The 13,898-nt window shown below is 30.8% G+C and overlaps 1 protein-coding gene across 1 annotated transcript in view; it reads left to right on the forward strand.

The window, feature by feature from the left end:
- Positions 1-13,898, forward strand: part of LOC107442626 (uncharacterized) — a 108,707-nt gene that overhangs the window by 49,957 nt on the left and 44,852 nt on the right. Inside the window, exons 23-34 of the mRNA XM_087151044.1 lie at positions 252-359; positions 441-485; positions 566-619; positions 1,691-1,735; positions 1,821-1,874; positions 2,973-3,134; positions 3,292-3,489; positions 3,572-3,625; positions 3,746-3,907; positions 11,441-11,548; positions 11,626-11,679; positions 11,793-11,846. Coding sequence (XP_087007170.1) covers positions 252-359; positions 441-485; positions 566-619; positions 1,691-1,735; positions 1,821-1,874; positions 2,973-3,134; positions 3,292-3,489; positions 3,572-3,625; positions 3,746-3,907; positions 11,441-11,548; positions 11,626-11,679; positions 11,793-11,846 — 1,098 coding nt within the window. The remainder of the gene's footprint in view (positions 1-251; positions 360-440; positions 486-565; positions 620-1,690; positions 1,736-1,820; positions 1,875-2,972; positions 3,135-3,291; positions 3,490-3,571; positions 3,626-3,745; positions 3,908-11,440; positions 11,549-11,625; positions 11,680-11,792; positions 11,847-13,898) is intronic.

Below are 13,898 nucleotides of genomic sequence, written 5' to 3' on the forward strand. Positions count from 1 at the left end.
ATTGTTATTATTTGAAAATTTTAGTTAAAAGAAAATCTGATAAATTTTAAATCTTATCACATCAATTTCAAATAATTTTTTATTGCTTCTTTTAGTGCATAATTATGATTGCATAAGTCTTTGATATTAATATATATTTAATAATCAGACTGCTTTATTTGCATTGCTTCTATGTTTCGTATTAAATTATATTTTAATTCATTTATATTGCATTTATTTTGTATTTAAATTCAATTATATTCAATTTAAAGGGTTTGGCTGGCTCTCGTGGACTTCCTGGACCGGATGGACCTGCAGGAATGAAAGGAGCTCAGGGTGACAGAGGACCACAAGGTCCTCAGGGACCTAAAGGCTCTCAGGTTACCGTTTTTCCATTTTGTCTAGCATCAATATATAAAAGATAAAATTTTATAGTTTTAGTTACTATTTTATTTTTGCAGGGTGAATCTGGTAGGCCAGGACCACAAGGTTTACAAGGATTAAGGGTAAAAACACCTAAATATTAAGTATTAAAAATGATTGTATACTAGACAATGGTCATTTATGACTTTTAATAATATTTTAGGGATTAGCTGGAAGGCCTGGACTTCCTGGCAAAGATGGAACTCCTGGTGAAAGAGTAATATTTTACATTATTTCTAACTTTAAATGATTGAAAAATAGTCTTCTTACATTTAAGTATCATAATGACAGTCAAATTTTTTGTACCAAGCAATATCATTGCCTTATTAGAAATTTTTATTATAATTGCCTTATTAGAATTTTTTTTTGCATCAATCGATTTATTATATTTTAATAATTTCATTAAATTTAATCATAATGAACTTAAATGAAGTAAATTATTATTTTAAACAAAATATTTGTAACTTTATGCTAGATTTAAATTAATTGAGGTTTTGTTTTAAGGGTAAAACGATCCTTAATTCTATATTTTCAGTGAATTAAAAGCCTATGAAACTAGGTTTAGTAAAATAATAAGATTGATTTTAACATTTTTCATACTCTCTATTGTTTATAATCTAAATTAAAACCAATAGGTATCTGATACAAAAAGTATCATGTTCCTGTAACTAATAATCAGTAGTTCTATTAGTTACTAACTGATGACGAAAAAATTTGCACTCATCCACTTCTATTTCAAATTGGTGAAACTTAACCAATACCAGGTTAACTTTCATCAATTTAAAATAGAAGTGGATCACCAGGATTCAATAACATTTCATTCATAAAAAAATAATTAATAAATAATAATTTTAGGTAATCATTAAACATATTTTTTGCACAGTAAAAGATTAATGCAAAAAAATGTGATTGAGGATATTATTTTATAATAATCAGCATACTTTCATGCAAGAATTTAATTCATATTTTTCTTACTTTTATACGCTTCTTAAGTGTTCCATTTTTAAGACTTACAATCTTTTATGTGCTAAATTAAACGTACAAAGATTTTTCTGTTATTTTTTTCACAAAAAATACAATTAAAAAAAGTTACAATAACGAAGAAGAGATTTTAACAATTTTATTTGAAAAATTTTTTTTAAAAACAATCAAAAGTAATAAATATTTATTAGTGATTTTTTAATGTTTTTTTTTCAAGCAACAGTTTGTAAGAAGATTAAAAATAAAAATAAAATACAAAAGTTAAAATTATATTAAATTTTACTAACACCCATATTTAATGTCTTAGGGTCAACCAGGGGCTGATGGAAAACCTGGTGAGCCTGGACCACAAGTAAGCTTGAAAACGTTCGAATTATTCATACTTTACATAACTTAACATAATCGTTGTTAAACTTAATCTTAAAAAATTCTTTCAGGGTATCCAAGGTCTGCCTGGCCTTATGGGTTTACCAGGAGCTAAAGGAGATCAGGTATGATTTTCTAAAATACCATAAATCATATGATGCAGAGGATAATTACAGTAACAAGAAGGATTACAAATTCATGGATAACGTTGCTTTTGGCGTGACTAAAACAACCATTCATTAGAGCCTGGAAACAACAATTTCAATGTTAAGACTCCCCCATGAGAGAAACAACCATCCATCCAGAAACAAGGATTCCAAAATTATGACTAATGCAATTTTCGACACGAGAAAAGCAACCATTCTTCAATGACTGAAAAAGGAATTTTAAAGTTAGGCCTAACGAAAGGAACTTTAAAATTAGGTCCAGAAATAGGGATTTCAAAAGTACTGCTCATTGTTCGGAGACAAGGATTTCAAAGTTGTGACTAATGCAATTTTAGACATGAGAAAAACAACCATTCTTCAATGACTGAAAAAGGCATTTTAAAGTTAGGCCTAACGAAAGGAATTTTAAAGTTAAGTCTAAAGATAGGGATTTCAAAAGTAATGCTCAATGTCCAGAAACAAGGATTTCAAAGTTATGACTAATGCAATTTTAGACATGTGAAAAACAACCATTCTTCAATGATTGAAAAAGGCACTTTAAAGTTGGGCCTAACGAAAGGAATTTTAAAGTTAGAAGCAGGGAATTCAAAAGAAATACTTAAAATTTTTTGGCTTAAACGAAACAACCATTTATCAATACCTAGTTACAAGGATTTCAAAATTATGGCCGACATATTTTTAGCCTGAGCAGAAGAACCGTCATTAACAACCATTAAAGCTAAAAGCAGGAATTTCTAGGTTTGGGTCGAATCAATTTTGCGCTCAAATGAAACAACCATTCCTAGAAACAACAGGAATTTCAAAATTGGGACCCATTTTATTTCTGACTTGAACAGAACAAGCATTTATCGATGTCTAGAAGTAAATAGAATAATGCTTCAAAACTACAAAATAAGTCGATAATTTTTCGTACATATTTGAAAATTGTGTTTTAAAATATTTCAACCCTATTTTTTTTAATGTAAACAAAAACGTATTTTAAGAAAAATAACTGGAATATGATTAAACGTGTACACTAACCTTTTTAATTATACTTTCCTTGCATGGATATAATAGGGAGAAGCTGGACAAGATGGGCAACCAGGACCTTCCGGTCCACCCGGACCCAGAGGAGATTCTGGAAAGGAAGGAACGCCAGGTCCACCGGGACCCGCTGGGCCACCTGGAGAACATGGGGAACGAGGACCTCCGGGACCTCAAGGAGCAGCTGGATTTCAGGCAAGCTTATGACATTTTTTTAAAATTGTTACAGGCAAATCTATACGAATCTATATTATTTGTTTATTATGCAAATGTTTCGAATTGCTAAGAAAGAAAAAACGATAAAATACTTAGATTTTTTAATTTTTTTTCTTTTATGATTATTTTATCATAGGGTCTTCCTGGCATAACAGGAAATCCTGGCCAACCAGGAAAAGATGGAGAGCCAGGGCTACCAGGATCACCTGGCGCTCCCGGGCCGGCTGGTGAGCGAGGTGAAAGAGGATTCCCTGGTGAGAGAGGTTTACAAGGAGTAATGGGTCCACCAGGTGCTAGAGGTGACACAGGACCACTAGGTCAAGACGGCATTCAAGTAAATACCACTCAAATCAAACTATATTACATATTTTTATTAAATATAACATTAAAGATGATTTTTTTTTTCTCTTTTGTAGGGTCCCCCTGGTGAAAAAGGCTCTAAAGGACACTCTGGTCCATCAGGTTTACTGGTAAATAACTAAGTACTAAGTTATCTTTCATAAATGTATGACAGAAATTCGATTGTCTGTAAGAGAAGTTGAATCATTTATAACTAAAAAAATGTGATCTTAATGGCCACTTGTTTTCAGGGATTACCTGGCTCAAGAGGAGAACCAGGTCCCAGAGGTCCAAAAGGAGATAGAGGGGATCATGGACCACCAGGTCCTGAAGGTCCCCAAGGAAGACCTGGAGATCAAGGACCGCAAGGATTGGTAGGACCTACTGGACCACCTGGCGAATCTGGAGAAAAAGTAAACTTTTTGAATAAAGATTGTATTAAAAGGGAAACTTTGATCTTAAAGTATTAACCCTCTATTGAAAGCTTTTTATTCATTTATATTCATTGTTTTAAAACTTGAAGCCTCTCTTTTAACAAAATGCGTGTTAGTAAAATTTTGTCTTAATAAAACTAACTGCGCAACTCTGATACTTTCCTAAATAGATTTTTCTTAATTGAAGTGATAAATAAAGCGAGGTACTATACTTTAAATTTAAACAAAAATTTATAAATGAATTTCATTTCTCAATATTTCTTTTTTTTTCTTCCCTTAATAATACCTCAAAATGAGATTTTCTGTTATAAACGGAATGAAACTCTCATATGTACAACAGTAGCAACAATTAAGGAAAGCAATATTTTTATTCGTTATAAATGCCTAATATACCTTTCTTTATTCTATTAAAACACTCAACATAGCGAAATATTTGTTCTCTGTAAAAAATTTCTTTATTAAACATCTTCATGATAACTATGTTATCGTGAATGTCTGAAATCAAGAGAATGTCGACTTTCTCCGGTGAATGACAACAATCACATAGTAGCTTTGGTGAATGTTCGAAATATTTGTTATATCCGATATTAATTTATTCCTTGATATTATTATATTTATTCGATACTTTAATATCTGTGTTCGGAGTACCGGTTAAATACCGGTTCACACTGGGCAGTGGTACTTGACCTTAAAAAAATATTGATGTATCGGGGAGTTGCAATTAACTGGACCTAATATACGTTTTAAACATTAACCAGAGACACTACATAATTGTCAACAAGCACCAATTTTGGTCATTCAGAGTAACAACTTGAATACATAACTTGATAAGGAGTTACTGGATTGCTGAATAGATTTGATAGCTCAATTGTTCTATGCTTTCAGGTCATAAGGGATGATTGCAATGAAAAATTTCTTTTTTTACATACTTTTAAGTTTTATTTATGCAGTGGTGTAAAAACTTTCTTATTTTGAATTTATCACACTAATATGTATTACCAGGCTTGCCAACTATTACGCTTTTTACAAAATATTTTTTATAGTGGTTAACCTTTAAAGGTCAAAACTTTCAATATTTTTGGTAGTTTTACAGACATTTTAATAGCCTCAAACCGAAAGATCAGAAATAAAGTGGTGTTGTATGTGAAGTTTTAAATCATTTATGCATATTAGTGTGGAAAATAAATTCTAATGCATATATATATATATAAAAAAAAACATTAATATATAAACTTAAGTACCATTAGAATAAATGCTAACAAAAAGCGCAGAAAGTTTTGCAGCCCTGTATTACCTTTGCAACCATAGAAAAATATTTTATTTAATTACGGAAATTCCGTAGCAGTTGCAAAGTGTCTTTTTTTATAAACATTTTTTAACATTTATTAATTTCATAATTTTATTCTTTAGTTATTTTACGAAATTCGAACATTTATGCAAACCTTGTAATATATTATAACTATAATTATCTTAATGACTATCTGAAATCATTTAAGTACTTTTTTTCACACTTTATGCAGCAGCTAATTACAAAACAAAACAAAAATATCCACTTTGTTTAAACATATATGCCCTTCCATTTTTTAAAAAAAAGGAAGTTCTTTTGCCACTACAAAATGTTTCCACACTTCATCGACAGAAAATGGGTTAAAGAATTAATTGTGAACCTGCATCTTCGCGGTACTTTCAAGTTTCTGGAAAAGTGAAAATGGGGAGATGAAATTTCTATTTAATTGACCAATTATTCTAAAATAATGAACAAATTACTTCGTAGGGAAAATAGAGTTGTGTTTAAATGTTTTACCTTTATTCATTTTTTTAAAAAATTAAACTAATGGTTGAAATGAAAATTAACAGCTACACATCAGTAGAAATCTTCAACAATACATTTTGTCAAATTGTATAAATTATTATTTAATTTTATAGTTTAAGACTATCTCGCAATGCGGCCTTCAATTATTTTCTTTCTGTGAATTAAACTGATTTCCGGTTGAAAGTTTATTCTTATTCGAAACTAACAAAAATTTAGAATGGAATTAATTGCGAAAATTTAATATTGAAAGTCAACTGATAGAGTTTTAATCTTAACTCATTACCTTTAATCTAGTTATTAAAATCCTCGGGAAACCAATAATGTCCATATTTTAGTCAATTACTACCAGTTCTTTATTTAAAATTTATTTATTGATAAATTTGCCTGCTAGCGTAACCTTGTTTATTTTATTCATTAGTACTTTCTGAATCTGTCTCTTATAAAAGGAGATGTTAATACAAATTGATAATTCATTTACAGTATATATATATATATATATATATATACTCGATATCTCAAAGCGGCTCACTAAAAAAATATCGAGATAGCAAGTTCAGAGCTAATTATGTTCTAAAAAGTAGAGGCATAAGAATAACTATTAATAGTTATGTATGTAATAATAGTTGACTATAACTCTAATTACAACAGTTATAATTTTATTTTGAAAAGTCAGAAAAAAATAATTGTGCATTAAAAAGAAAAGAATTGGTCAACAATAAACTAAAATTAATTTTCTATTTTGAAAAAAATTCGGCATAACAAAGTTTAGAGCAGAAATCCTTCAACATAGGAATTCAAATTGCATTAGGAGGCTAGGAAAAAAATATTTTTTTATTATAACAAGATTTTCGAGATATCGAGAGTATAGTATTTCATTTTTAGCTTCTTTTTTGCGATAAGTAAGAAATTCGTACCCACCAAATTTCCTAATAATATAAAAATCTGCTTTACTTTTGAAATCTCAAAACTGTTTTATTTCAAACTCCCAATTTATGTGTGCCTGCTTCTAAAATCATTACTAAATGCATAAAATATTCGCCTAGTTTAATCACAAATTTAAATTCATTAATTTGAAGAAATAGTTTTACTCTTAATTGCAAAATATGAGTCCGTTGGGGTCCTATTGTTATTTGAACATACTATTAAAGGAAAAATTTTTTTAACTTCATAAACTATTAAGCGATGATACGTACGTCTAAAAATGTAGAAAATGGTAAACTATAAAATGCATAACTCGATAAACGATAAAATTGGAAAAATATTGTGATTAGCAACATTTTCTTTCAGTTAATTATTACAAACGAATGCAAGGAAGTGGTGAAATAAATTTCTACCACTAATCTGTTTTTCAGGTACACATATCATCACTTACTATTAGTTAGATAAACAACGAAAAAAATAAAGTTTCTTACTAACACTTTTTAATCAAAAATAAATTTTACTAATTTAATAATTTCCTACAGTTGAATATGGGCAGCATTTAGTCTCTCAATAATATAACTTACGCCTGCACGTGTTGTGCTGGCATTTTTAGATAAAATATGAAGATAGTTCCTGAGATACGATCTTGCTTCGCCGTTAAAAATATTTCTTCAAGTAGTAACGAAATAGCAGCTGTATATGTAGTTTATTTTTTCTTTTTAATCTCTTCGCGGCGGGCGAGTCATACAACCATTCTCAGAATGTCGATGATCAGGGTAAAAAAAAAAGATAAAACTGGTAGCCAAACTATTTTTATAGCAGTTTATTTGTGGACGGGATAATTATAATTTGCTTTTTTTTTAAATACACCACTACTTAGTACGAATTAAAAATTGTATAGTTACACTTTTAACACACACGGATTCGTTGTGTTAGATTTAGTAAGAGCAAAAATAAGTTTGTCAATTTAGCTATGCCCTGGCTATATCATCCGATGTGCGTACACATTGATGTTGAAATACTCAGTTCTTAAAGAAATAAATTACACTGGAAATTTTTTTTTTTTTTTTTTTGTAGTATGAGAACACATTTTGAATAACCGTACGTCGATGTTTTCAAATCTGTCATGCCTGCCACCTTTTACGCATTTGGCGTAAAATTTTATTTCGATGTTTAAAGTGGTAGTAAAATGTATGTCTTCTATACATTCCTTGCGTTTATAAACTTAACTTATAACCCTTTCAATCCACCACTATTTAAAAAAAAAATTAATCGAATCACATTTCAAGAAAAAAAAATTTTAAATTTTAATAGTATATAATAATACGTAACACTGTTTCGATAGTCCGAAAGTTTCTAATTAAAATCGTAATTTAAATTCCAATTTACTACCACGGTGGAAAATCAGCCTCGAAAGTACTAAAAGTTGAACTCAGAAAAAGAAGAAGAAAAAGGATTCAGCTCATTCATTCTCTGCTACGTTCATACAGAGTTCATTCTCGAGTGAAATCTACTATAAATAGAGGGGTGGGAGAAAAAAACGATAATACTTCGCATTTTATAATGCGATACGTAAAGGTCAAATGTTTTTTGTGTCAAGTGTTATTTTCAAAGGAGTTGACAAGTGTATATTCATGTATATAAACATATGAGATATTTATAAATTTATACAAAAACTAAACTAAAAATACCATTTTGAAAATAATCTGTAGCTCTCCGCACAAAATTAATGTCAGGTTTGAGTTCCTTACACCCGAATTAGGCATGATTAAATACTTGTATAACTGCATAAAATATTTGTTCCCCAGTGTTATTTATAAATTGATTTTTTTGCTTAGGAACAAAAATTAAGAACAAAATGAAACATAGTTTTGTAAAAGTGATTTTTAAAATTTAAATGGTGATGAAACAAAAGTTATATTAAGTGTACAAGAGACTTCTTTCCTCGCTGAAAGTACAAACCTCATTTTACAGTAATTCCTTTATAAAAGAAAAATACCCTTTAACCCTTTGTAGAACAGGAAATTTCGAATTAAAATTTTAATCAGGCAGAACTAGTGCTGCTTTAGGCAATACATTCTATGTGAACTAGCATACTTTACCAACTTGCTTAAACAATAGTGGTTACTAAACGTTCAAAAGCAATTAGTTTTACCCTTCTAGTGGTTTGTTGCCTAAGTGTTCCAAACTTGGCTACACTGAACCGGAGAGGGTTAATGAATGTTCTATTGTAAAGAGACAAGTGCATGCATATTCAAATTTGTAACGAAGTACCCGATTGAATTATGCAGTTCATCTGTTTTATACATTGAAAAAATAACTAATGGCATCCTTGTTTAACAAGGAAGTTTCTTTCATGTGCTAAATAATCTGGTAGTATTTGAAAAAATTCTAGAAGTAATTGTGTAAAAATACCTAATTTTAGTCAGCTCCTGTTTTTATGACTTGTTTTTTTTCCTTTTTTTTCATAATAAACTTTTTCTATCGGTATGACAAACAAACAATAATCTGATCGTTTAAAAATGTTTTCTTGAATATATATATATATATATACATATTCCGTTCCATTATATTTTTTTACAGTGGTAGTAAAATAGAATTAAAATTTCAATTGTAAGCAAAAAATTGCGTTATATTTTAAAAAGCTTCAGGTGACAACCATGACGACGATCTGGGTTTGGTGAGGTGCGTGCCCGCGTTAGCGGGCACTTGACCTCTTCATCTGAAATTTTTGCCCTAGGGCGACTGGTATTATTGGCATAGGAAAGGATAATGGAGGAGTACAAGGCAGTTGGCGGCTCGAAGTATCTGCATGAGCAGCTCAAGTCATGAATAATTAAATTAATATTGGTAAAGAATATACAATTGAATAATGAAAATAATAATAATAAAATATGTACAATTAAAAATAGTACAAGTCTGAAAATTGAAGGGAAATATATACATTATTTACAATATATACATTTGTGAGTCTCTGTTAGTACGACGACCCGGCCGTCCCGGTAGTCCACCGCTCGTGCCGGGTTGCTCATCGTTCTGAATTTAATAGACCTACAGCTTGCCCAGATGGGACCCTTCAGGTTAGCTCCTTCCCCGGGTTCGCTGTAGGCCTAGTGTCATAGCTGTGTATGTTTGTGTGGGGAGGACCTTATCTGTTGTACCTTCGTGAAAGTATACCGTCGGATAGCAGGAAGTTTATAATAGGGTTGTGGCTCCTACTATCTTGGATAAGTTCTTTGTCCATAATATTCTTATAATTTACAGTATTTGTGTTTTTAGCACTATGAAAAAAGCTAGCGCTCATTAGGTTAATATATTCGTTGACTGTCTCAATATTTAGATCTCTACGTATGTAATTATTTGGGATGTGCCAGGAGGCTCCAGTAATTCTACGTAGGAATTTATTTTGCAGTGTTTCCAATTTCTTGATCTGGCTGTTGGTGACACAGTTCCATGCAGGACATGCATAAGTGAGAATCGGTCTTATGCAACTTAAATAAAGGTGCCTTTTTAAATGTAATGGCAGCTTTGAGCTTGAGTTAAGTAAGGGTCTCATGCTGGCGAAAGCAGCTTGTGATTTTGTAATAATTTTGCTAATGTGGTCATTCCAGTTAAGTCTGTGATCCAGGGTAAGCCCCAGGTAATCAGCTTTATTTACGACAGGAATGTTGTTGGAGAAAAGACAACCATGATAATAACGCATATTAATCTATATGCTTAATTTTTTTGAGAATAGTGGTGATCAAAATCATTTAAAAAATAAGTTTATAAAAGAAAAAAAATAGTATATATTTACTACCACTTTAAATATAAAAATAAAATTTTACGCGAAATGCGTAAAAGTTGGCAGGTATATATATATACATATATGTATATATATATTCAAGACTGGCCCTCCTCGGTCCATGTATATGTTATGTAAAACTGTGCGTGTGAAATGTAAGTTTGAAAGATATCAAATGTTGGGCTGAATGCATTTCGTGTGCTAGGGCAACACCATATCCCTAAGGAAAGAGGCAGTAATTGAGCTACATTTAGTATTGTCATCAATTAATTCTATATCTAGGAGTGAGTTAAAATTACTGGTGATGTAAGTTTTTGCATCATCGTAAAAATTTGTATTTAAATTTTTAATATAGACATTGATGTCATAAATTTCTAGATCCCTTTTTATACTATTATTGCTAATGCATTTAGGGGAGCCGACAAGTCTTCTAATGATCTTCCCTTTTGCCATAGAGAGTTTATTTCTTAAATTGTCTCAACTTCTCCAACGCATCTGGTACTGCTGATTAGGAATTAGCTTTTAAAAAAGAAGTAGCACTCAATAGATCCACTGAAAGATATTTTTGTTTTAGACGGCAGACACTCTGTACCATGTACTAGTCCTTCGATTTGTATGAAAGAAAACATTCCTGTACACCATGGCGCTTTACCTTATCAACTAGAATCTAGATCCTTATCAACTATTCTACACTGAAATCTAGATCTAGTATTGAATGCTTTGGTGTTATGCGCGAAAACCTCTTTACTAATATATCTTTTTGATTTTGATAGCAATAAAAACGTTGGTCTTCATGACAGGGCTTTTGCAGAGATAGAATATTTTCTCTTTTATTAAAAGTTTGACTTAAAAAAAATTATAATTTGAAGGAGTTATTGAATTTTTTAGTCTCTTGTGTAAACGGAAACATATAAAAATGTTTTTATTTAAGAGAGAAATTTTTAGATAATTTGAGTACTAACGAAATAATCTCTTTTTGTTTTTGCTTGGTTAGGGTGAAACAGGACCACCAGGTCCTGATGGACAACCCGGATCTCCAGGTGTTCAAGGGGATAGAGGAGCACCAGGCCCACCAGGACAACAAGGCTTCCCTGGTCCAGTCGTGAGTAAACATTTAATTAAATTGATATGAATGTCAATAAATATGTTCGAAAATTTTAAGGTCAATGATTCTTGTAGGGATTGCCTGGAGCAACTGGAATTAAGGGAGCTCGAGGACTTGCAGGACCAAAAGTGAGTAAAGTGTTTTAATTCAAACCTGGAAAACTGCTTACTAAATAGTTCATTTATAATATGAAAAAAAAATTTATTCCCTCATGACTTTGACGTCTTTTTTTTCGTTTTAGGGGGACCAAGGAAATGTTGGACTTCCTGGATCACCCGGAGAAACTGGACCCCAAGTACATTTCATTTCTTTGACTTTAACCATTAACTTAAATTTCATTGCATAGACTGAATTAAATTTTTCCATTATTAAATATTTGTGCTATAACGCTGTTTCAAGTTTTTTTTTTTTTTTAATTAAATTAATTATCCCAGATTCAGTATAGTTTTGTTCTTTTTCTTTATTAAAATCTAAAAAAGCTACATAATAAAAGCCAAAGAAAAGTAAAACGTTCCTGTTAAAAACTTATTGTAAACCATTGTCTTCTTATGTTGTTTTCCTCCATTTTTTTCTTTTTTGTTCAGCTTGGAGCCAAATCAACTTGGCGTGAGCAATTTTATTAATCGTAGATAAAATAAGTACATGCATAGAACATATAAACAGAATCATATTTTAACGAGGTTAATGTCCTTTTTTATGAAAGTCAGAATTACAAAGTTTAGATGAATAGTCTTAATCAGTTGTTCCCAAAAGGGGTTCATGGGACCATAGGGTTCCGTAGAAAGATCAAAAGGGTTCCGAGAACTAGAATCTTACTAACCAGCAATGATTTTTGAAACATTATTTTTTTTCCAATGCCCACATGTGTTTACATTTTTCGTCAATTCAGGCATTTACAGGGCAATTTTGTTGGCCTCTCTTTCAAGGGCACCATATTAGGTGGGCCAACGTTGCTCCCACAGCAAGGACAGATAGTACAGAGAAGGAAAGAACATCCTTGCCTTGCCCAGGATTCGAACCTGGAACCTTTCTGATGCAAGGGTAGTTCCCTGACCCCTACACAGGCCGGTCGGCTGATTTTTGAAACATGCAATTAGTATATTTATATCCAATCATTTAAACTGAGAACAACTTTTGTTTTTGTTACCAGTTGCGCGTGAGACTTTTCAACTCATCTTAGATAATCTCACACTGCTGATTTCAAATATGTTGTCGGTTTCTCTCTACAAGCAACAATTTTCGTGCAATTTAATAATATAATCCGAAACAAGATTTTTGAAAATCACTCAAATGACTAACAACTGCCTCCACTTCTCGGATACATGAGGCATGGTAAGAAGAAGGCGATAATATTTTTTTAGTTTATGATGGGATTCATTAATTCTATTTTTTTTTTTGTATTAAGTGTTATTTTATATTAAGTTAGTATATTAAGTGTGTGTAAACCTATACGTTCATTATAAGCTTCAAACAAAAAATAAACTAAGCACTCATACAAAAAATAAACTTAACTTAAGAAATCTGGAGCTTTCCGAACAAAACTAATTCCAGATTTGAAATCCCCACTCCCGAATTAGGTAGACACAAGTGTTTGTATAAATTAAACAAAAAAAAATTCCAGGGTAATCCATAATATATTTAATATTTTATTTGTTTATATAAAGTAAAATGCCAAAAAAATATAAATAACAATATATTGAACATACCCTCCAACTGCTACGTAATTCCCGTAGTTTCAGAAATCTTCTTTTCTGACGGTAGCAAAATTAATGTCTTAATATTTAAAAAAAAATTAATTTTAGCGTAACTTGTCCACTATTACTTATAAAAGTGCAGGCCATATGGCTAGATTCTTAAGTTCTGATAAAAGTTTTATGAGAGATCCATTTGCTTTAAAAATTTCTACTTTGGTTCGCTACCACTAGAAAAAATTATTTTCAAAATCCTCATAAGTTGGAGGGTATGTATTGAATAAACTACGACATCTATAAAAAAATTCCTTCAGTATTTCTCATCGAAGTTTTCAATTAAAAAATTCACTAATAAGCACAGTTAATAACAGTTAAAAATTCACTAATAATAACAGTTAAAGCAACCACATTCACTAATAAAGGATTATGTATGTTTGATAATCATTCTCAACCTTTATATTAGTTCTTTTTCAAACACAATAATTCAGCCTATTTTATTCGTTTTCAGTTCGTGCATTTACTAAGAACAGTGCAAATACTAAGGTCGTGCATAGATTCAGGTGGCACTCCAGACCTGTTAATTTATCTCTGTGATGTATAGCCTAATTTAGGATTAGGTAAATAATTCACGAAAAAAAATTAACATGATGACGCAA

Source organism: Parasteatoda tepidariorum, chromosome 9 (assembly GCF_982258835.1).
Source record: "Parasteatoda tepidariorum strain Cologne lab strain chromosome 9, Ptep-v5.0, whole genome shotgun sequence".
In the NCBI taxonomy this organism is placed as follows: Eukaryota; Metazoa; Arthropoda; class Arachnida; order Araneae; family Theridiidae; genus Parasteatoda; species Parasteatoda tepidariorum.